General features: G+C 35.0%; 1 protein-coding gene across 1 annotated transcript in view; it reads right to left on the bottom strand.

The window, feature by feature from the left end:
• The window catches only part of FAF1 (Fas associated factor 1), a 514,789-nt gene that overhangs the window by 173,205 nt on the left and 316,739 nt on the right, over positions 1 to 24,845 (bottom strand). Inside the window, exon 8 of the mRNA XM_007459639.1 lies at positions 12,178 to 12,264. Within this exon, the coding sequence (XP_007459701.1) occupies positions 12,178 to 12,264 (87 nt within the window). The remainder of the gene's footprint in view (positions 1 to 12,177; positions 12,265 to 24,845) is intronic.

The following is a 24,845-nucleotide window of genomic DNA, read 5'->3' as shown; positions in this document are numbered from 1 at the left end:
GCATATAGTTGAGTCCTGCTGTTTAAAATTCATTTTGATAGTCTCTGCCCTTTAATGTGTAGACCATTTATATTTACTGTAATTATCAAAATGGATTTAAACCTACATCCTTGCTATTTGTTTTGTACATATTTCACCTTTTCATTGCTCCTTTTTTCTTTTTTCCATGCCTGATATTTGAATATTTTTTTAGTATTCTATTACATCTCTTTTAATGGCTTATTATCCATACATTTTTGCGGTACGCAGGCCTCTCACAGCTGCGGCCTCTCCCGCCGCGGAGCACAGGCTCTGGACGCGCAGGCCCAGCGGCCACTGCCCAAGGGACCAGCTGCTCCACGGCACGTGGGACCCCCCTGGACCGGGGCATGAACCCACGTCCCCCGCATCGGCAGGCGGACTCCCAACCACTGCGCCACCAGGGAAGCCCGCATGTCTTTTTTTTTTTAGCAATTTCTCTAAGGTTTACAGTTTGCATTTTTAATATAATAGACTACCTTAAATTAATATTATACCATTTCATGTATAGGATAAGAACCCTACAACAGTAAAATTCCATTCTGTCTTTTGGGCTATTGTCATGTATTTTACTTCTATATATGTTCAAAACTCCAGATTACTTGTTATTTTATGTTTAAACAGCTATCTTGTAAAGAAATTAAAAACATAAGGAAAAATGTCTTTTATATTTAACCACATTTTTACCATAACTAGCACTCTTCATTCTTCTGTATAGAGCCAAGTTTATTCTGATATCATCTTCCCTTTGCCTAAAGAACTTCAATATTTCTTGTAGTGCATATTTGCTGGGCCCAAATTCTCTCAGTTTTTGTTTGTCTGAAAAAGTCTTTATTTTTCCTTCAATCTTGAAAGATTATTTTCACCTGATACAGAAGTCTACGTTGTCATTTTTAAAAACCTTTCAGTAGCTTTAAAACGTCATTCCACTGTTTTTTGGCTTGCATTATTTCTGATGAGAAATCTAAAGAGTTCATATTACTTACCTTGTGTAATGTATATTTTTTTACTCTCTCTGCTTTGAAATTTTTCTTTTTATCACTTGTTTTCAGCAATTATGATACTCCTTAGTGTGGACTTTTTCTTTGTGCTTCCCCTTCATGGCATTCATTGAGCTTCCTGGATCTATAAGTTTTATAGTTTTCATTATATATGGACAAATTTCAGAAATTATTTTTTCAGTTTTTTTGGTCTTTGACCTCCTTCCCCCCATCCTTTCTCTCCTTCTAAGACTCCAATTGCATGTTAGACTGCTTGATTTTGTACCAGAGGTCATTGATATTTTGTTAATTTGTTCTTTTTTTTTCCTCTGTGCTTCAGTTTTGATAGTTTCTATTGCTATATCTTCAAGCTCACTTTTTTTTTTGCAGTTTCTAATCTGCTATTAAGCTCATCAGTAAAATTATCATTTCAGATATTATATTGTTTATCTTCTTTTATACATTCTATTCTCTCCTCATTAAGTTCATGTTTTCCTTTAAATTCTTGAGTCTATTCATAACATAATAGATGAAGTCCTTATCTGTCAATTTCATTATTTATGTAACTTCTATGTCTATTTCTTTTGACTGATTTCTCTCCTGGTTAGGGGTTAGATTTCCCTGCTTGTTTGTATACAAAGTAACTTTTACCTGGATGCTGGACTCTGTTCTTAGAGGTGGTTACCTATTAATCAGCTTATTCCTTTTGAAAGTTGTTTTTAAGCTTGTGGAAGGGCAGTCCTAGAGTAGCCTTCACTCTAAGTCTTGTTTATCCACTCCACTAAGGTGTGACTCTCCTGTGGGTATCTCCTGAATGCTCCATGTATTCACTGAGGTGTCTCTACTATGGCTTGTGGGAACTCAAACTATTCCCAGTTCTGTGTGAGCTCTGAGAATTGTTTGCCTTACAGCTCCCAGTTAATTGTTCTTTTTCCTGGCAGTAGTTCTTTGCCCAATCTCCTGGAATTTCACTCTATGAATCCACAGATTGGTATTTAGCTAAAGACCAGGAGAACCCTATATAGACTTCTGGAGCTTTTTCTCTGCTAGTACTCTGCCTTGCAAAGTCTAGCTGCCTTGACCTCCCTAAACTCTACTCTCTGTCTCTTCAAACACAATAAAATCATCAGATCCTGTTTTGGTTTCCTCTCCCTGTCCTGCAACCCAGAAACTGCCTCCAGGCAGGGCTCATTTGCTTCCTTCTTCACAGTCCTGAACTACCTGTTGTCTAATATCTGAAAACAGTTGTTTCACATATTTTATCCAGTCTTCTAGTTGTTTACAGAGGGAAGAAAATTCCCATAGCAGTTACCCCTTCACGGGCAGAAGCAGTAGTCTTCATGTTTCAGATTTTAATAAACTGAAATCAAGATTAACAACATCAGATCTTAATGCTTGCAAACTTCCTGTTGAGGGCTCACTTTCATGTGTTCTCCCTCATATTTACCGAGTAAATATGTCCCTTGACTGCTTCATCCACCCTCTCGAACTTCTCATTCTCACTGTTCAGGGTATAGCCCATTTCAAAACTTTCCATTCCTTTTAAACTTAAACTTTCTTCTACTGCATTCAAAGCTGTTCTTTCTGTCTGTTTAGTCTTTGCCTGTGCTATTTGTAAAAGACTCTATATGTTGACAAGGGCAGTGAACCCTCTGAAGCTACTGAGTCTCACCACCGTTAGAAGCAACATTATCCATGACCTTGCCAAATAAAGAAAAAGCCAGTGAAAATGTCCAAAGATTGCCTGAATTTGTCTGACCTAGGACAGGCTAAGAAAGTAATTTAAATAGCATAAGATGACCCTGAAGCTACTCAAAGAATGCTTCTGATTCTGCATGCGTAGGTAATATAAAGAAGGTGCTTACTCAAGGGAAAAGGAGCCAATGTTTGTTGAATGCCTACTAAATGCCAGATATTACACCAGTGGTTAGAGAATTTTTTCTGTTAAGGGCCAAATAGTAGATATTTTAGGCTTTGTGGGCCATGTGGTTTTGTTGCAACTAAACATCCCTGCCATTATAGTTATAGTGTAAAAGCAGCTGTATACAATACATAAGCAAATGGTGTGACTGTGCTCCAATAAAACATTATTTACAACGGTCTTGGTGCTGAATTTTTGGATCTGACTCTAAAAGTAAAAATAAACATGTGGGACTATATCCAACTAAAAAGCTTCTGCATAACAAAGGAAACCATCAACAAAATGAAAAGGCAACCTACTGAATGAGAGAAAATATTTGCAAATCATATATCCTATAAGGACTTAACATCAAAAATATAGTAAGAACTCAAACAACTCAACAGCAAAAAAACAATCTGACTGAAAAATGGGCAGAGGATCCAAACAGACATTTTTCTAAAGAAGACCTACAGATGGCCAACAGGCACATGAAAAGCTGTTCAACATCATTAATCATCAGGGAAATGCAATTCAAAACCACAATGAGATATCACCTTAGATCCTGTTACAATGGAGATTATCAAAAAGGCAAGAAATAACAAGTGTTGGTAAGGATGTGGAGAAAAGGGAACCCTTGTGCACTGTTGATGGGGATGTACATTGGTATAGCCACTACAGAAAACAGTACGGAGGTTCTGCAAAAAATTAAAAACAGAACTACCATATGATCCAGCTATTCCACTTCTGGGTATTTATCCAAAGAAAACAAAAACAATATTCAAAAAAGACATAAGCACCCCTACATTCATTGCGGCACTATTTACAATAGCCAAAATATGGAAACAACCTAACTGCCCATAGATGGATGACTGGATATAGAAGATGTGTGTGTGTGTGTGTGTGTGTGTGTGTGTGTGTGTGTGTGTGTGTGTGTGTGTGTGTGTGTGTGTGTCTAATACTACTAAGCCATAAAAAAGAAGGAAATCTTGCCATTTGTGACAATAGGAATGGACCTTAAGGGTATCATGCTGAGGGAAATAAATCAGATAGAGAAAGACAAATACTGTATGATTTCAGTTATATGCGGAATCTAAAAAAACAAGTGAACAAGCAAAACAAAATGCATAGTTACAGAGAACAGACTGGTGGTTACCTGAGGGAAAGGAGTTTGGAGGGTGGGTGAAATGGATGAAGGGGGTCAACTGTATGATAATGGATGGTAACTAGACTTATTGTGGTGATCACTTTGCAGTGTATACAAATATCAAATCATTATGTTGTACACCTGAACTAATATAATGTTATGTACCAATTTTACCTCTATTAAAATTTTTACAGGACTTCCCTGATGGTCCAAAGGTTAAGAATCTGCCTTCCAATGCTGGGGATGTGAGTTCAAGCTCTGCTCGGGGAACTAAGATCCCACATGCCGTGGGGCAACTAAGCCTGCACACTCTAGAGCCTGCGCACCACAACTAGAGAGCCTGCACACCACAACTACTGAGCCCGCGCACTCTGGAGTCCAAGGGCCACATCTAGAGAGCCTGGGTGCTGCATCTACTGAGCCTGCGCACCACAACTAGAGAGAAGCCCACACGCTGCAACGAAGAGCCTGCATACTGCAACTAAAGACCCGATGTGGCAAAATAAATAAATAATAAAAAATATATATTTTAAAAAATATTTACAAAAACAGATGGAGAGTAGGGTTTGGGATGAATTGCCAAACGCTGCAATATGTTATGTGCTTTACATATTAGGTAAAACCATGTGGAAATGCTAATATTCAACCATTTTATCCTTTAAAAATAGAAATTTCATATGGTTCAAACTATTATGTTAATTCATTTAATCTTCAAAATAGACTTTCAAGGGTATTAACATCATCTTCATTTTGCAGATGAGGAAAATGAAATTCATATGATAAGTAACTTATACAAATGACAGCAATACTGGGATTTGATGAACTTGGATTGTCTGCTTGCTTGTTTCTCTCTCACACACACACAATTAAACATATGCTGATACAACTTCGCTCAGTGTAGTGGCTCCCCCACTCCTAAATTTGTTATTCTACTTACCAATAAAGAAATATCGAGTTTTGATCATTTTTATTAGAAAGAAAATAAACCTGATTCTCAAACGAGCCACTCTCTTCTTTATCAAGTCACTATAATCATACCAATTCATCATTTAGTTGTTTATTGTCATAGATGTCAACTTAATGGAACTCTGAACAGCTCAGATGAGTGAATGTATAAAACACTATGTTTAAAAAAAAACAATTACATTTGATCCTGCAGAGCATACAAAAATGAGGAAGAGACTTCTTACTCCCAATTTTGAGAATTTACAAAAGGGAGGAACACAAGTATATAAATTAAAATATAATTAGGTTTGTTTAATTTGTTTAACTTAAGGGACATTTGGTTCCTTTCTCTGGGAAGCCATTTTTTCTCCACCCCATCTGTTAGAGAAATTGATTGTTTCCTCTTCTATGATCCCGCTGCATTTACATGAACTTCAATTGCCACTGTTTATGTATCTGTCTCACACTATACTTTGCAAAGGAATAGGACCCTATGCTTGCAACTTTAAGGGCTAGTGTGGTTACTGGCCTGTAAGAGTTGCTACACAAATGTCAAGTGAATGAATAGACGGATGAAAGAAACAGTAATAGCCAAAGGTCAGTCATATATTAGACATTATCTAGTACAGACTACCTCAATCTTCAAAATAAATGTAGGAGTAACTATATTTGTAACTGCTGACTCTTAGTTTTCACGAAACTCTGGGAGTATTATTTGTGTTTTATGGTTACAGAGACTGAGACCCAAAGGGTTTAATCAAGTTATTTGTGGTTAGTCAGGTAAGTAATGGAGCCAGGTGAGAGGAATAAGGAAGGAAAGAACAAAAATAAGGAAAAATAAAAATAATTTAAATAGAAACTAATTTCTAAGATGGTTGAAGAAGGTGGCATGGGAAGAGGGATATAGGCAAAGTTTCTTAAGGAAAGGTCTTGAAGAAAGGAGATAATTGCTATAGGTATTCTAGGTAGAAGGAACAGTATGATTAAATAAAAGAGTGGAGCATGAAGTATGTCTGAAGAACAGCAAAAGGAATATTTAGCTAAAGTGGAGATACATGTGGTATCATACTCAATCATTTATTCAAGAAATATTTATTGAGCAATTACTCCAGGCCTGTATGGGAAAATAAACCTAGAAGGGAAGTTTCAGACTAAAGAATGAAGGTTTTAAATGACAGCATAAAAATCTGTACAGACATAAGCACGTACTGGGTTGTCATTGAAGATAAGTAAGGCTGAATGTGACTTGTTCTGCATTTCAGAAATATTAACCTTTCAGCAATGGATGGAATGACTATAGTAGAGGTTATGAGTTTACTTAGTAGGTAGGTAACTATAGCTTGGTAGGTATGTGGTAACAGGGAGAGTCTGTACTGGGACAGCAGCTCCTATAAAGTGGAGGGTGGGGATCTAGTATCAGGGGAATGTTTATAATTTGACACCTGCCAAACACAAATCATGAGGGAGAAGTTACAGGAGAAAATGGTCTCCATCAGAAGGATCAAAGTAGATGACATTCCCTCATTCATGAATTCTTTTTAATTAAAAAAAAAAGGAATAAGTCATGTGTATGATTTTTTATTTTTATTTCATAGAAAAGCCACTGTATAATGATTCTGTTTATAAATGATCTCATTTTCAATGTGAAAATATTTAATATTTAGTAAGTAGCTTTGTGACTCCTAATACATGTCTAAAGACCTTTGGTCCTAAAATTCCTAATTTCTCAAATTCTGAATGAAGATTCCTTAGCCAATGATGGAACCACAGAAGACCATTAGTAAACTCAAAAGAAAAAAAGGGGGTGGGGCACAACAAAAAAGTATTAAAAACTGAAGGATTTTTCTTCCATTGTATAAGTATTATTAAAACCTGGAGTTTTAAAAGCTACATATATTCAAATTGTCTGCATTATAATAAGGTGCCTTGACATAACTCACAGCGTTAAAATTATTTCTACTCTCTGGAAACCAAGAGTGTCCTTGTTAAAGTGTAAAAAGATTTCGTCTACTCGCAACTCCTCGTTCTCACAGCTGAACTGTCACAGCATGAAAACATTCCCCCACTGGTGAAGCTTTAGATACCTATTTCTCTGGTGAAAGAGTGCAAAAGGAACTGAAAGAGTTGTTGACAATTCATACAGTATCCCATATCTCATTAGAGTACAACTACAAGCAAAGAAAATATTTTAACTCTGAAGACAGATGGGGCAACAATGTTTTAAATGATTGTTAACTTCACTGAGTAGTACTGAAAATGTCAAGATTACTGTAGTCTATCAGGTCTGAAGGAGACTCAAGATTATACCAGAATCTACTTATAAGAAGTCTACTTCTTTGTCCTGTTTGCTAAGTCAAAGGTTAATGAGAAGTACATTGAAGAAAACACCTTCTGTGTTACTGCGAAGTTATTTCTCATGCAACATAAAAACGTAAATGAAAAAGTATTTTAATCTAGTTCTTCACTAACTTCCTTTAAAAAACAGCTTTATTGATGTATAATTTACATGCCATAAAATTTACTCTTTTTTGTGTGTATTCAATTCAATGATTTTTAGCAAATTTACAGAGTTGTGCAACCATCACCACAATCTAATTTTAGAACATTTCCACCATCCCAAACTATTAACTTTTTTTTTTTTTGCTTGCTCTTCTTATTTTTTAACATCTTTATTGGAATATAATTGCTTTACAATGTTGTGTTAGTTTCTGCTGTATAACAAAGTGAATCAGCTGTATGTATAACTATATCCCCATATCCCTTCCCTCTTGTGTCTCCCTCTCCCCCTCCCTATCCCACCCCTCTAGGTGGTCACAGAGCACCGAGCTGATATCCTTGTGCTGTGGCTGCTTCCCACTAGCTATCTATTTTACATTTGGTAGTGTATGTATGTCAATGCCACTCTATCACTTCGTCCCAGCTTACCCTTCCCCCCACCCCCGTGTCCTCAAGTCCATTCTCTACATCTGCATCTTTATTCCTATCCTGGCCCTAGGTTCTTCAGAACTTTTTTTTTATTAGATTGCATATATATGTGTTAGCATACGGTATTTGTTTTTCTCTTTCTGACTTACTTCACTCTGTATGACAGACTCTAGGTCCAGCCACCTCATTACAAATAGCTCAATTTCGTTTCTTTTTATGGCTGAGTAATATTCCATTGTATATATGTGCCACATCTTCTTTATCCATTCATCCGATGATGGACACTTAGGTTGTTTCCATCTCCTGGCTATTGTAAATAGAGCTGCAATGAACATTTTGGTACATGATGGGCCTCTCACTGTTGTGGCCTCTCCCGCTGCAGAGCACAGGCTCCGGACGTGCAGCCTCAGCAGCGGGCCTAGCCGCTCCGCGGCATGTGGGATCTTCCCGGACCGGGGCACGACCCCGTGTCCCCAGGATTGGCAGGCAGACTCTCAACCACTGCGCCACCAGGGAAGCCCACATGTCTTTTTGAATTATGGTTTTCTCAGGGTATATGCCCAGTAGTGGGATTGCTGGGTCAAATGGTAGTTCTATTTTTAGTCTTTCAAGGAACCTCCATACTGTTCTCCACAGTGGCTGTATCAAGTTACATTCCACCAACAGTGTAAGAGGGTTTCCTTTTCTCCACATCCTCTCCAGCATTCACTGCTTGCAGATTTTTTGATGATGGCAATTCTGACCGGTGTGAGGTGATACCTCATTGTAGTTTTGATTTGCATTTCTCTAATGATTAGTGATGTTGAGCATCCTTTCATGTGTCTGTTGGCAATCTGTACATCCTCTTTGGAGAAATGTCTATTTAGGTCTTCTGCCCATTTTTGGATTAGGTTGTTTGTTTTTTTGATATTGAGCTGCATGAGCTGCTTGTATATTTTGGAGATTAATCCTTCGTCAGTTGCTTCGTTTGCAAATATTTTCTTCCATTCTGAGGGCTGTCTTTTCGTCTTGTTTATGGTTTCCTTTGCTGTGCAAAAGCTTTTAAGTTTCATTAGGTCCCATCTGTTTATTTTTGTTTTTATATCCATTTCTCTAGGAGGTGGGTCAAAAAGGATCTTGCTATGATTTATGTCAGAGTGTTCTGCCTATGTTTTCCTCTAAGAGTTTTATAGTGTCTGGCCTTACACTTAGGTCTTTAATCCAACTTGAGTTTATTTTTGTGTATGGTATTAGGGAATGTTCTAATTTCATTCTTTTACATGAAGCTGTCCAGTTTTCCCAGCACCACTTATTGTAACTTCTTGATCTAAGATATTTCTATCAATTCATGGAAGCCACTGGTATCTAAAGCTACTATATATTCAAAGCCACACAAATTTCTGCAACTGAGCAGGAAAAGTACAAACTAACCTCACTGTTAATGACCTTTATAACCAATCCTCTATGCTGGCACTGGGAAGAAAATGTTCAGATGCTTTCTCTGAAAGTTAAACCATCCTAAATATTCAGTTATGGCACATAGTCTTGGAAAGAAATTAATTATATTTTTGTTGGTAACACATTTCAGGCTGTTTACACAGCTGACATTTCTCAGCTGTACCCAATTCATACCCTAAGCTATGAGGACGATCTTATTTTGTAGCAGATGCCTCCACTTGAGTGATTTAAATAAGTATAAAAACACCATCATTGCCTGCAACAACATAGATTACAAGCACCAGCTTTATGAGTTTTTATAGTCCTAATGAAAGAAAGGTTTCATGACATTTCTTTGGCTAGAAACTCCTTAAAAGACTACAGTTATAAGCAATTTTTGCCAAAACTCAAGCACTGGAGTTAGTGGATCTGCTATGGCACCGATTAAAAGCAGCTTGGCCCTAAACATCTTTGTCGTATCAATCATGAAGCTCAAGGCAACATCCTGCCAATGTGGCAACATATGCTCTGGGGAGGTATAGGCAGGCATCACTTGACAGGTTCTGGGACAAGGTGGAAATATGAAAAATGAGGCAGTAAGAATCAAGCTTCTTAATGGAGATTCCTTCTTGTGTCTGCTGTGACTTATAATACCAGGTAGCATCACAGACTTCCATATGGTAAGTTTTAGATGCTTTCCATATTTTCCCACAGTAATGAAATTGCATAGAACTCTTTGGTAAAAAATTAAATAAAGATCATTAAAATGTGAGATCATTAAAATGTGAGACAGTGCCAACTCAAGTCAATGCTTTAACAACTAAAATGTATAAGGTACTATGTTACAGAAGAATTTATTGTATTTCACTGATTTTGCCTATCACTCTTGGAACTTGCTTCTGATAAGCCTATTTCAGCCTGGTTTCTACAGGTGTGGAGCCCAAGAGCAGCTGGCATTTCCAACCCTATTAAGACCCACATCTCTGGACCTTATTACCTTAAACCAGACAATTACTTTTGCTTCAAACTTTTTATTATAGAAATTTTCAAACATACATAAAACTTGAGAGAATAGTACAAAAAAATCAAATATACACATTACCCACCTTCAACAATGATCAATAGACAGCTAATTTGGATTTATCTATATCCCCACTCACTCCCCCAACCCCAGAGCTTATTTTGAAGCAAATCTCAGGTACCATTTCATTTACATAAACCAGTCAATTCCTGCCTGTGATCTCTTTCTGAGTTATGTTAATATTAATTATAACACTGACTCTCATTTACTGAGTGTCTACTATGTGGCAAATACTGTATATATATATATATATATATATAATCGCTAATCCTCATTACAATTCTTCAGATCAGTGAGATAACTGAAACTCAGAGAAGTTAAGTGACATGCTCAATCTTAATTATTTTCTATTAAAGTTATTATTTATTGTAGCAGCTTATTAGACAATGCTAAGAACATTTCTGGTTTTCTCACGTCTTCTCAGGTAAACAGAAAGCTATCATTTATGTATGTTACTCTCTTAATTTTATAAAAATAAATGTATCACATTTTCTATCAGTCTAATGGGGAAAAAAAACAAATGAAAAACAACAACCACATCCTTACTACTTAGCCATGGACAACCAACCAATAACTCTAATGATATACTATAATGTCAATATTAAAATCAGTTGTTTACAAATAAATGTAACTGCCTATACACAAATAATTTTTTTCCGAAGGGTTCACTTAAAAAACAAATTTTGCTATCTTCTGATTATTTTTAAAGTTTCATAATCCATAAAACATTTTCCAAAGGCACAGTGTTTACACTGTGGAATAATTAGACTCAAGTGACATCTACATAAACAGATTGTTCAAAAATGTTTCTGTCTTCCACAAAGAATTCCTTTAGATTAAAGTATATGATGGTAGTGCTGAGAGAGGAGTAGTAATTATTATCCAGATAGAAATGTAATATTTACTAGAAAATAAGAAAAGGTAATTAAACTCTTAGCCATAATCATTATTTGGGTATTTATTGTTAGAAGATGTTTACAAAGTCTTAACATCTTTTTAGCCCTATTTACTTTAAAAATAAGACTTATTCAAAATTCTTGAAACATTCTAATTTTTTACTTTAAAAGAAAAATGGGTATCTGGTTAGAACAACCAAGATTATGATAAAAGTAGCCAAAATGGCCTCCTCAGATGATAAAATTTACTCTCTTGGAAAATAATAATCGCTGGAAACAGGACAGAGATAGGAAACATTTCAACATTTACAACAGGAAAATTATTATGAGTAGACATAATAATAGTTAAAAATTACAGACTAGGTCTTTTCTTCCAGTTTTTTATGGTAGTGAAAATTATGAGTATGTTTGAGAATAGAGTGCTATTAATATTTACTATAAAAAGTAACTTTTTAAAGTACAGGTCTAACTACGGGAGATGCAGTTTTAAAATTAAATAAAATGATTAGATTGATTTTGAAGTACCTGTAATTTAGGGAAAATATTTTTGTGTTTGGGACATTTCATTAGTAATATCTGAATATCTGTATTTTTTTAATCAAGGAAAAATTTAAGTCAAATTAAGCAGCATCAAGTTCCTGATATTGATGTTGTAACATTACCAAGAGAATGCTAATATACTTGGCTTATGACACCAGTTCTGCAAGTGAACTCAAATTATTACAATTCGTCTTATCCTCAACATTATTTGATTTATTAAATTCTTCCAATGGATTCAAAGCATTTGATTCTGCTTAATATCACTGCCAATTAGACTGAAAGTGGCAAAAGAGAGAGGAGGATATAAAACTGCCAACTCAACTGTCACTTACGGAGTCATCTGTGGCAGAAGATGGCCAGCCCTCCCATAACTGATGGCGAACAGGGATACTCGTAAGGTCATACACATTTCTCTTTACCTATAAAAAGAAAGAGAACAATTAAAATAGGGTTTCCACATGACTTATGTTAGTTGCCAGTCAATTTATGTGATACACTGTGTTTCCTCTGTTTTCGAGATTCAAAACAAGAATCTGAAACTAGAAAAACACAAATCATAAAAATTTTATTAAAAAATCTAAACCTAATTTAAACCAAGGTTAGATGAAATAATAGTTCAAGAAACAACCCCCCACCCCACCCCGTTGATTATTTTTATGTTCCTGGATGGCTTCAAGTTTCTTTTCAGTCAAGAAACTTCAGGTACACAGTTCATGTAGGACAGACTACATGACCTAATTTATAATTATACATTTTTATAATCTATTTAATTTTAACAATGACTCAAGATATGCAATGGTTCAAATAAAAGATACGTTTCTAGTTTCTAAGTGGGACAGAAAAGGGTGTTAGTTTTTTTTCCAAGGGGGTGGAAGGAAAAACCCAAAGCTTCCTTCATTGTTTTATGTACATTTCAAAGATATAACAACTTATTAATAAAGCAGCAAAGGGTTATTTCTTTGAAATCATTCCAAATTAGAAACTATTTCAACAGAATATTTATTAGCTGAGAGCCATCCATTAATATGCTATTTAGGCCCTTCCCCAAAAGAAAATATAATAATGATAGTTTTTATTTTAAATACTGGTAAAGTTAAAAAACTGTTTCTCTCAAAAGTAACATTATACCTTTTAACTTTATTTGTTTGTTTGTTTATTTTTGGCCACACCCATGAGGCTGGTGGGATCTTAGTTCCCCAACCAGGGATCAAGCCTGCGCCTACAGCAATGAAAGTGCAGAGTCTTAACCACTGGACTGCCAGGGAATTCCCAATACCTTTTAACTTTAAAGGGAGAAGAGGTAAGTAATTTTTCAGAATAAAGTGTTGGAAGGTTAAACTGTTTTACCCAGTAATTATCATATCTTTCTTTAGATTTTTTTTCTAAATAGATTACAAAAATTCTCTTTCATTCCATATTTACAAATAAAATAAATTATCAAATCGTAAGAATGAAGAGATCATCCACCTTAGCTAACTCTTCAGGCTAGTTCTGGGGTTACCCTGCTGTAACAATGAAGCTAATTTTGAAATGCTGCACATAATAAGTTCTATAATGACTTCAATGTGGAAAACAAGCAGCATTCATTCATGTTTTTAAAATGCAGAAGCCTGAAGTATCTTGTTGTCCAATTACAGCATTTTGTATCACATTACTGTTTACTATACATAAACACATCTAAGTTACCCTTCCAGTGAAAGAGAGAAATATATTCACTGGGGAAAGAAAGAAACAAAACAAAACCCAGAACTTAATCTATTTTTATCTCTAATGTACACCTGTGAAAAAAGACTTGGTAAATGAGAACTGAGGTGCTTGGGGGCATGGCTTGATCCCCACTCAATTCAAACACACAGCTTTTTTTCACAGATTCTTAGCAATGGCCAGTCTACCATGCAGTATTTTGCTTATGGTCAGTCACATCAAGTTTGGAAATTTGCATTAGTCATTATCAACCCAACAATTTAACCAAATGCAATCTAACCTCTTACCACTTCCACTAGCTAGGACTATTCTGTCATGCTTAAACATTGGTGCTCTTGGGGGAAAGGTGTTCCATACACACAAAATATTATTATTATTGTTTATTAATAAAAAAGTGAGAGGACAGAAGGAGTATGAGGAAATTTTAGGCCTCAAGGCAAAAATTCCTTTCTTAAAGTTAGTTTTAATTATGTTGTCTAGATAAGCCAAGGGTCAGCAGCTATTTTGAAGGTGGAGGGGAAGGCAGGACAAATATTTACATCTGTTGGAAAGGTGGCAAGGCTACCCTTGCATTGGAGAATATACACAAATACTATGAGTTGAGTATATAAACAAATAACTCTGGAGTGAGATTCTTTAAATTCCACCTTAATTCCAAAACACAACAACACGGTATTATGAAATAAACAGTATTTTTCTTCTTTCATTAACTCATCTGTAACTGCGCTGAATGAATAACATTCCTTTGCTATTCTAAGCCTGAAAAGCATGTTCTGGCTATAGTGTTATGTTGGTATAAAGCACAACGCCAGACTGATGTGCTGAACAAAAGTGATCAAAGTTAGGGTAATGTTAGCCATTGCACAAGTATTCGGCTTCATTGTTCTCCCCAGAATGACATCTGTTAAGCAACTTGTCATAGAATAAACTGGTTAATGCAGAAAGAACTTGGCTGAGAGGGTACAACGTAAACCATATTTGGCTAATGTTTGATTGTTCCAATGGAAAAGCTAAATTCACAGCATTTCTGAAAGTAAGCCAAAACTTCGTGTTAAACCATAAGCACTAAACAACATAAGTGAAAACAAATTAGTTTTTCAAAAATAATTCCATGTTTATCAGTGCTGAAACCATAGGCAGATTTTACCATTATATGGAAGAAAGACAAGTGATAAGACAGCAAAAGTACATAATGAATGATGGTCTAATTATCAGAGATTTAAAAATTCTACTGTCTTTATTGATGGTCTTATTTAATTAAAATTTTAAGTGACAATTCTGTAGGGAAGAAAAAAAATCCGAAATGTACACAAAGCAAAAGTAAAAATGATTTTTTTAAAAAATTAGTATTCTAGGAAGGCTGAATGACAAAATATAGCTAAGTATAAAATGATGTAGATGAATTTATGGTCATCATGAATCAAATGAAGGACACAGTTTCCTCAGACAGAGAAGGACAGAGGAACAGAGGAGGGAGAGAGGAAGGACTAAAGGGAAGGGGAGAAAAGGGGGGCCAGGAGAGGGGGAAGGTTGAGAGACTGAGTGATTTGAGAGATTTAAGAGCACTTGAGAGAGGCAGAAAGAACACACATACAGGCTAGGATGCTGTAGCTGGCATGCCCAGCTGCAATTACTGTGCTACTTCTGATGGAGTTTCATCTTTAGAGATTTGTGTTAAATTCCAGTTAAGGACAAGTGGCACTTCACAGGGTAACATTTCCTAAGGGCCTTTTTTCTTACATACTTCCTTTGATCAGCATTGGCTCAAGATTATGCTGAATCTTCATAATCTTTTCAATTCTTGTTATGCATTAAGCTCTAAATCTATGAGATTTTAGGCTGCTAAACTATGCAAATGTTTCAATTAGTTCTGAAAAAATTTAATAAATGCTTTGATTACCAGCTGAAAATTAAAATTATGTTACAAACTATACTGTATTTGGATTAAGTGTTCTAGATTGACAATAGATTTTCCAGAGCTTTATTTTCCAGATTTTCTAAAAGGACTGTTTCACTTCTCCCCCATTGCTTCATATAAGACAGTTGTTTGTGACTAAGAAAAAAATATTTGAATCAGATTACCTTGAAATAGTACAGAATTAATGCAGTATTGATTTATTTCCTTATATTTGTTTTCATTGTTAATAAAACAATGTAAGCAATGATCTCCACTTCAAACTTCATATTTCCTCATTGTGGAAATTTCAATGATAAACACAGCACTGGGAAAAAGATCATTTTTTTATGACCTGCTCGAAATAAAATTATATAAGACATTCATCTCCCACAAAATTTTGAGTTCCATAAATTTTCAAACAGTTTTATATTTCAGTTAAATTTTATCAGAATTTCTTAGAAAAAAAATTCTTAGGAAGTTACTCTGCTAAAGGCTGAAATTTGAGGCTCAGATTAGCCTTAAATGAGCTGTCTGTAGCTATTCAAACTGAAAAATATAAAACTTGGTAGATAACTTTGTCAGCTGTATTTTATAGCTAAATGTTGTGAGCTAAACGTTGGTCACACAATTGAAAAACATTTTAGGGAATTTTAAATTTCATTCAGGTATTATCCAAGTGAAAGCAGATTCTGATTATAGAAAAGCCACAAAGTTTGAGGTATTGTGGCATAATGAGAGGCAGAGAACTAGATTTCTAGTCCTAATTCTGCTGTTACTGTGGTGCAAGTTGGTGGAACCTGAGACCTAGTTTATTCAATATTCGAAAAGAATAAAACAAGATCACTACTGATTTTCAAAGCTCTAAAATTCTATGATTTTTTGAAAATATTGGGAGTTAGTCCCAGATACAGGAAAAGAAGAGCTAAATATATTTAAGATAAACAAGTAAAGAGGGAAAGTTTAAAACCATAAGACTAGAAAATGAAAGAAAAATAGTAAAGAGTGATTAATACAACACATCAAAAAGGAAAACTGCAAATAATTTCAGTTAAGAAATACAGATATAATAAACATTTTAAGTGAACTTTTTTTCTTGGGTAAAGAAAAGTCTTAGTTTTTGCTTTTAATTACACTGAAAAGTCTAGTTGTTGTTTTTTTTAAAGAAAAGACTAAATAATACTCTTCTCCCAGGAGATCTCATTTAAAAATAAAAGTCATACTGGTTTTCCAAATAACTATTTCATCAACCAAACAGGCTATGGTTTTGCCAGAATACTACAAGCTAAGTGATACAGTTGTAAAGTTCTATTAATTTACTTCAACATCTTTAAAATTTTGAAATCTGGCCTATGATTTTTCACATATCAAATATTTTAATATGGCAAAAAATAGAAACCAAATATTTAATTGCTTAGAACAGTTATCAATTTGTTAGCACTCTAGTCTCTAGATTTTCTGAATTAAGAATACTATGACAGATTAAAACCCTTAACGAAAAAGCACCCTGAAACTACATATATGTATCTCATTCTCTTATCAGTCTTAGAAGAAAGACGCCTTTGGTCATATTAGAACCCGAGCTTATCCAAATTTTAGAGTATCAAAATTTGAACTCCAAGTAATTCACACCATCAAATGATGCCCCAGTTAAGAGTTTGCTATATAATAACTGCACTGAATAAGTAAGTATTTGTGTCTGTGTGCGTTTTAAACAAGACATACAGACTAGGCTTAGTTCCAGTTTCTTAGCAATCACTGGTGCTCTGAAAGGCTTATAATAGTTAAGAAACCAATCACTTCTGATACAGACTGGGTTTTGAACACATACTTCATATCTAAGGACTTTTCTTTTTCTTCTTTTTTAACATATTGTATACTCGTTGCAATTGCACATGGATTTGTTTTACTATGATGCAAGTTAAAACCCTCCTAAAAATCCTTCTTGAACAAAAACACTTGAAACCGGATGGTGCAAGGGGAATGAGAAGGTGGCATCAGTAATCAAATGTTAATTAGCAAGCTTTTTTTTCCCCCCTTCCCTCAGGGCTGGCCTGTGTTGGAGAATTCAAATCAGAAATCAATGCTTCAAGTGTTTAACTATTACTTCTTCTCATTAACCATTTAAGAGACTCAGCAATTCTCTCCTCATAAAAACAGTAACTCGAGACATTTCTTTTTCTCAAATACCATCTTTCCAGAAAACAATGAGGATGTTGTTTGAAGAAAACTGTAAAATTGAAGTTGCTTTCAACCAGGCTTTAGGCTGCGTTCTGTTCTATTAAAACATTTTTTGGCTCTAACTGAATTCTTCATTCCAACAACTGTAACTAAGTTTTGCTTTGTACCATACTTTAAAAACTTATTTCACCTCTTACTTGTCTGCAAAGAAATCTGACAACCGGCATCTTAAGAGATTACTGGGAATGATGACAATAAAGCTAAGCAAATACGGAAACCAGTTTGAATGCATATAGTTAGAAATGGATTTTAGCCATCCTGAAAAACTATCAAGGATAAGATTTAACACTTTCATTAGAAACATGGTTATATTCAGAATTTCCTATCCTAAAAGTTTGGTGTGGGTGAAAATGATATAAAAACTGCAATGTTAGGTCATATAGTAACTGAACTAATGGCCATAAATTTATTAAAATTAATTCATATCTTTAGTTAAAGGTTAAGCCTGGATTTTAAAAGAGAACTCTTAAAGAGTGAAGAAAACATTTATAAATGAGCAAGGTTGAGTATGTTTCACAAATAAGAACAATTATTTTTCAGCATCTGTGGTTCTCAAAGTGTGGTACCTGGACAAGCAGTTTAGTTATCACCCAGAAACTATTAGAAATGAAAATTCAGGGGACCCGTCCCAGGCCTAGTGCACTGGAAATGCTGGGACCCCACAATATGTGTTCTAACAAGCTCTCTAGGTAATTCTTACCAAACCAAAGTTTAAGAAGCATTGTGTGAGTTATAGGCTCTCCCAGACAGCCATGTCTTTCTAATTTACTCATTCAAAAGTTCTTTGAACTCTTGCCTAAGGTAGCTAGTCCTTTTGAGAATGAACATGATTAATAATGATTTGTTAGGGAAATTCTAGAAGTGCTGTAATTTTTTCGATGATAAAGTGATTATTTTTAGTCTAAGAAAGTAATGAAAGATAGCACTACTTCACTACAGACTCCATAGCACTGAAATAATTGATAAATAATAATCTTCATCATTGAAAATCTGTGTGAATCTTCAGTTTTTCTGCCTTAAGTTTAAGTGTGATTGCTTTCTGGCTATAATATATATTTGGTATTGCAGTAAAACTGCAAATCCACAAAAAATGATCTATTGTCACACTAAATAAACTTGAAGACACCTGTACCTATCAGCTGAATTGAGGAAATGTCCCTAAAGACCAGAGAACTGTTTGAAGCAAAGGAAAGACTAAACAGTTTTTGGTTTGTTTTTTTGGTCTCTCTCACAGGCTACCTGAAACAAGACCCAAAGGAAAAACAGTGGGAGGTTAACCTCATATCAATCAGTCAAGACCTTATCCTAGAAGGCAATATTTCCTCTCTATACTTTATGGAAACAGTGTAAGAGCAAAGTTTTTCCAACAATGGCCTAAAAGATACCATAGAAGCGAATGTTTTTTATTGTCCACAATGAATCAAACATCAGTCACTCATTAAATGCTCTTAAAACTTCCCCTTTTAGAATCAGGTATATTAATTTATAAGTCCTTCCACAAAGCAAAACACTAATTAAGTCAAAAGTCGATCCTAGGGACTTCCCTGGTGGTACAGTGGTTAGGACTCTGTGCTCCCAATGCAGGGAGCCTGGGTTCAACCCCTGGTCAGAGAACCAGATCCTACAGGCATGCCACAACTAAGAGTTTGCATGCCACAACTAAGGAGCCCGTGAGCCACAACTAAGAAGCCCACATGCCGCAACTAAGGAGCCCGCCTGCCGCAACTAAGACCCGGAGCAACCAAATAAATAAATAAATATTTTTTTAAAAAGTAAAAAAAGTAAATCCTAGAAATAACTGGAACAATTATAAGAACATTTTTAAGGAGTTTTACTTTAACCTTAAACCATTTTATAAAGTTCAATTTTATGTACAACTTTAAAAAGTGGTCACATAAACCAAGAAATACTTGTATACCAGAAGTACTTTGATTTTTAAGTCTGAATTTTAGCAGACAAACCATTTGTTGTAATGTCAGAAGCGGTATACAAGTTAATCTTAAGGACATAATAGTACATGTAAGCCAAATATTTAGCTACAAAGATATTCACTGCAGTCTTATTATCTCACACACACACACACACACAATTGGCACAAATTTAATATCCAGTAATAGGCTAAATCCAGTCTGCTGTCTGTTTCTGTAAATGAAGTTGTATTGGAACACCACTACCTCCATTTGTTTACATACTGTCTGTGGATGCTTTTGTACTACCATGAGGGTACACTTGAGTAGATGCAACAGAGATCACATGCCCTGCAATACCTAAAATATTTATTATCTAGCCCTTTGAAGAAAAAGTCTGCTGACTCCAATGGAGAATATTTAATAACATAAAAAGTTGTTAAATATTAAAGAAAAACCAACTTACAAAATTATGCCCATTTCTGTTGTTATACATATATGTATATGTACATATGTATGTACACTATATATATGCACAGAAAAAAAGATATAGAACAAATGTTAAAATTTGTTCCCTCTGCATCATGGGATTATGACTCACTATTATTTTCTGTGTATCTATCTTTTCTAAGTGTCTATTACTTCTGCAATAAGAAAATTTTCTTAAAAATTTTGTTTTCATTCAAAGTAAAGATATGTACTTCGAGTCAGAACAACCTGGTGTTCACTTCAGGTGTGCCACTAACTATCTGAGTGACCCTGAGTAGAGGAAAGGGAAAGGAAAGAGAAAGGCAACTGAACATTTATTGAGCATCTTCTACAGACCACGAACTAGGTTTTATGTTAACATATCCTCACAATAAACTTTTACATGTATTATTATCTTCGTTTTACAAATAAGGAAACTGAGGCTCAGAGACAATAAATAATTTGCCTAAGGTTATTCCAGTTAGTAAGTGGTGAGATTTGGATTTAATTGAGTTCTACAAGACTCTAAAGTCTAGATTCTTTCATGACTATGACATATCTTCTCTGAGCCTGAATTTCCTCTTCTATAAAATAAATGGTTATTATCTTAAAAATTTTTTTTTCACCTGACACTTTTATAATTGTTAACGGGTAAAAATTTTCCATAAGACTCATTACCCTTACTCTGAACAGTGAGCATTAACTGGTAACAAGTAAGAGCACAAGTGACCAACTATGGGTGAACCCTCTGTCAAGAGAGTAACTGAGCCTCTTCATACCTGTTGTGCTGTAACAGGCAATGAAGAGCAGTTACAGGCTGTCAGTTTTGTACTTTAAGTACTGTTAGAGGAAGGACAACTGCAAGAATAAATAGCAACTTGTTATTGTTTCAGTGACTGAATGCTGCCTTCACAGTAAGAGGGTTCCTGGTGTCACACACAGCTGGGAAAGAAATAGCAAAATAAAAAATTTTCAAGGAAAATAAATCAAAGTAGAAGGAGAAGAACAGTTAAAACAGTAAATAAACTTCATCGTGTGAGGGTTAGCAAAGGCTCTTCCTTGTATAAACTTCTGCCCAATGCCGTGTGAGTCTCTACCCAACACTAATGATAAGAGTTTCATCTGGAATAAAAATATATGGGCCTGCTGCTTCTACTTTGCCAATATACAGTAAATAAACTTGTCCCATCTTGTTATTCCAGTTTTCCCTCTCTCAATGGTTGGGCACTGTTGCCAACCCCTCTTCTGCGCTTTTGATTTGAACAAATGAAACTGATCAGATATCTGTCTTATTTGCAACCTCTTTAAGTTCTAAAATAAAATTGCATCATAAGGAAGACGATGTAGGGCAATGCCATTAATCTACTCTGCTAATTTGTTTTTCACAGAACTGTATTTTCTTTTAAATTTTACACACACACACACAGACAAATTAAACTACTTGCCTTGCAAATGTCATTCACATAGTTAATGCCTAAGTCAGGATGATAATGCAGATTTTAAAAATTCTTAATCCATTTCTTCTTTCCTCGTAAGAATTTTTTTCTTTTCCTTAAAGGACCATTGCTTCTATAGAAACTTCAAAATTTTTCAGATGCTGGCAGTCTTACTGTTTTTGGTGAAGACCCATCTTTATATTTTGATGAAGACTGTGTGTATCCTTCCCCACTCTGGTAGCACCACAATGATGCTCAGACATAATGTTTATGTTTGCTTTGCTGCTGTCTGTTGCCCATCCAGGCTTTTGCCTTTCTCTGAGATGTTGAAAAAAGTGGTGGGAACCATCAGCAATGGAACCTCAGTCTATAATCAGGTCTCTAATAATTTTATCTTTTCTTGTTAACAAAAAAATGCAAAAAACAAAGACAACAAAGGGACTTAGTGTGGGGGTCTGCCATGAATACTAAAGTGCCTGGGGGTGTGGCTCATCAAGTGAAAATAAACCATTCAAGTCACCCACATCAAGGAGAAAGTTTGGGAACAACTAGGCCAGTGTTTGCATTTGGGACCCTGGAGTCAAGAGAGTTACATTTCCCTTCCCTCTGCTTAACCAAGGCACCAAAGACAACCTACTTAACCTCTCCTTTTGGAAATATTAAGTATCTCCAAAGAAGAGCCCTGAGAGATATTTAAAAGTGTGTCTGGTCAGGTTTTCTGCTTTTAACTTGCTACTTTCCAAGATCAGCTTAATTTTAGCATTACTCTCTCTGAGATAAATGTGGGTGGAAGGGCAGGAAGGATATCTTAAGAAAAGTAGCTGCCTTGGCCAAGAGCAAAGTTATAATAAGAGGATAACCACCAAAATTACATACCTAGTTAATTTTAGGTGAATGAGGTAGAGTTGGAGACTGGTTCCAAATGACAATTTAATTAAACCTTTCAAAGTGAATTGACACCATGAACGAAAGTCTAATACTGTACACTAAACCCTAACTAAGGACTGATGATGCCAATGCTCAGAAGCTCCACACAACTGGCTTTTAATTGAGGCAGTTAAAATCGCACCCCAAAGGTTTTACTGTTAGGACTGGCTCTGAAATGAAAATACAGCTGATTTATAAAGAAAATAACAGGAATACCTTAGTATCACCTCTTAATGTATTATTAAGATCAGAAAAAATTTTAATCACATGATTTATCAAATAAGCAGGCATTCTAAATAAACAGCCTGAAGTCTCCTGTTAAAAAAAATTACTCCTATTTATTCATTAACAAAGCTATTCCTTAGCTCATCGCTGCCATAACCTACTCTATTCAAAACCATATGGGAAAGGACATTAAAAAACCGCCACAAACCATGGACTTCTGGTATTAGTGCTACACACTGCATACCCCTATTCATTATCCTACCTCCCTTGTTTAATCTATCATTAAGATTCAGTGACCCTACACTAAATTTAAAGCAGATCCTTCCTTCCTCCCATGCCTAAATTCACATACTTTTCTAGTTGGGGATGCCCTCAAGTATTAACAACTCTACGGGGTTTCTCTAATCTCAGCTCTGAACTATGTCATGCTATAGAACCAAGAAATTGCTGTTTTACATCTCTAACTATGAAGGCTTCCATAAAAAAGGTCCATATAATTTACTTAATAAGATAAAGGGGGGGAAAAAATCACCATTTAATAAGTATTTTTTTCATTGTATATGGTAAAAAAGGCACATGGAGACATTATTGTATGTTGTGTTGTCTGAAAAGTGAATAATACCTAAAGGCATTACTTCAACTGTATTCATCACAGAATTTAGAGTCTTAAATAATGATGAAAATGGCAGGTGTTGACTATCTTAATATATGGAAAATAGAAACATTGTTTTAAATATATAGTTGATAAAACAACCATTTTGGGGAAAAGAGATTTCAAGAAGTTAAGCAAAGTAGTATTTCTGAGACATATTAAACTTCATTTTCAAATTACAAACAAAAAAATCTAATGTAAATGTGGGAAAATAAGGGATAAGGAATTGTGTATATGATGGCCTACCAGCTGCTAAAAGAACTTTCTGTGATGACAGAAATGTTCTATACCTGTGCTGTCCAATAGGGTGGCCACTAGTCCCATGTGGCTACTGAGTAATTAAAACACAGCTAGTGTGACTAAGAAAAATGATTTCAAACTTTATTTCACTTTAATTAATTTAAATTTAAATTGCCACATGTGGCTAGTAACTACCCTACTGCATAGTGGGTTAAAATGAAGAAAGTAGAGAATATAGAGCAACACAAAAATATACCACTGCTGTTTACTATACTATATATACATGCTATATATACTATGTATAATATATATACATACTATATACTTAAACATGCTTCAACTCATTCTTATTTCTTTATAGTCCTTGAGACACAAAGAAGAAATATTGTGCTAAATTAATTTTTCATACTTATTCTTTCATTGTTTTTAATAGGAACTATATGCACTAATTCCACATAATTAAAGGAATAATGATAGAATACATGTAATGATACCTTACTTGAAAAAAAAGAAAAAGAGCAATAATGAACTATAACATATTATAAAAATTAAATATCCAAGACAGTAGAATATTCTTTAGTTAAAAATGTAAGCTTATAACTTACATAGCTGCCACATTATATGGGTCTAATTATTCATCAATTCATGCATTCATATATAAAATGGTTACCTGGGAATGACTACAATGATTTAGATGTTACTATAATAAATCATGTTTCCTGTACACCTGGCAGTTTTTTTTTTTATTTAAGTGTGTGATGATTCAAAATTAATTCCTTCTTTTGGGCCAAGGTCCCTAAAACATTCATAGAAGCAGAGCTGGAAAGACAGGTGTAAGGGATGCTACAGCCACTACCAGTCTCATACGCAGTCCCTTATTGATTCAATAAGTTCTTACTGAGCATCTATTACTTAAGTGACTAAAATACAGCAAAGAAAGTGGGGAGTAGACAAGATACAGATTTCTACACTCCCTTATGGAACCAAATCTAGCTGGGAAGAAAATGAATGAATTGTTATTTACAACACACATACACTTGTTATAGGTTATTTTAAAGGTAATGTAAAATTTTTATTTCAAAGGTAAAATGACTGAATAAATGAATGAAAAAATTACAGATAGGACTGAGTTAAGAATTAAATATAGGGCTTCCCTGGTGGCACAGTGGTTGAGAGTCCACCTGCCAATGCAGGGGACACGGGTTCGTGCCCCGGTCCGGGAAGATCCCACATGCCGCGGAGCGGCTGGGCCCGTGAGCCATGGCCGCTGGGCCTGCGCATCTGGAGCCTGTGCTCCTCAATGGGA

This window comes from Lipotes vexillifer, unplaced genomic scaffold (genome assembly GCF_000442215.2).
Source record: "Lipotes vexillifer unplaced genomic scaffold, Lipotes_vexillifer_v1.1 scaffold525, whole genome shotgun sequence".
Classification (NCBI taxonomy): Eukaryota; Metazoa; Chordata; class Mammalia; order Artiodactyla; family Lipotidae; genus Lipotes; species Lipotes vexillifer.
This window is presented reverse-complemented; position numbering and strand designations above follow the sequence as displayed.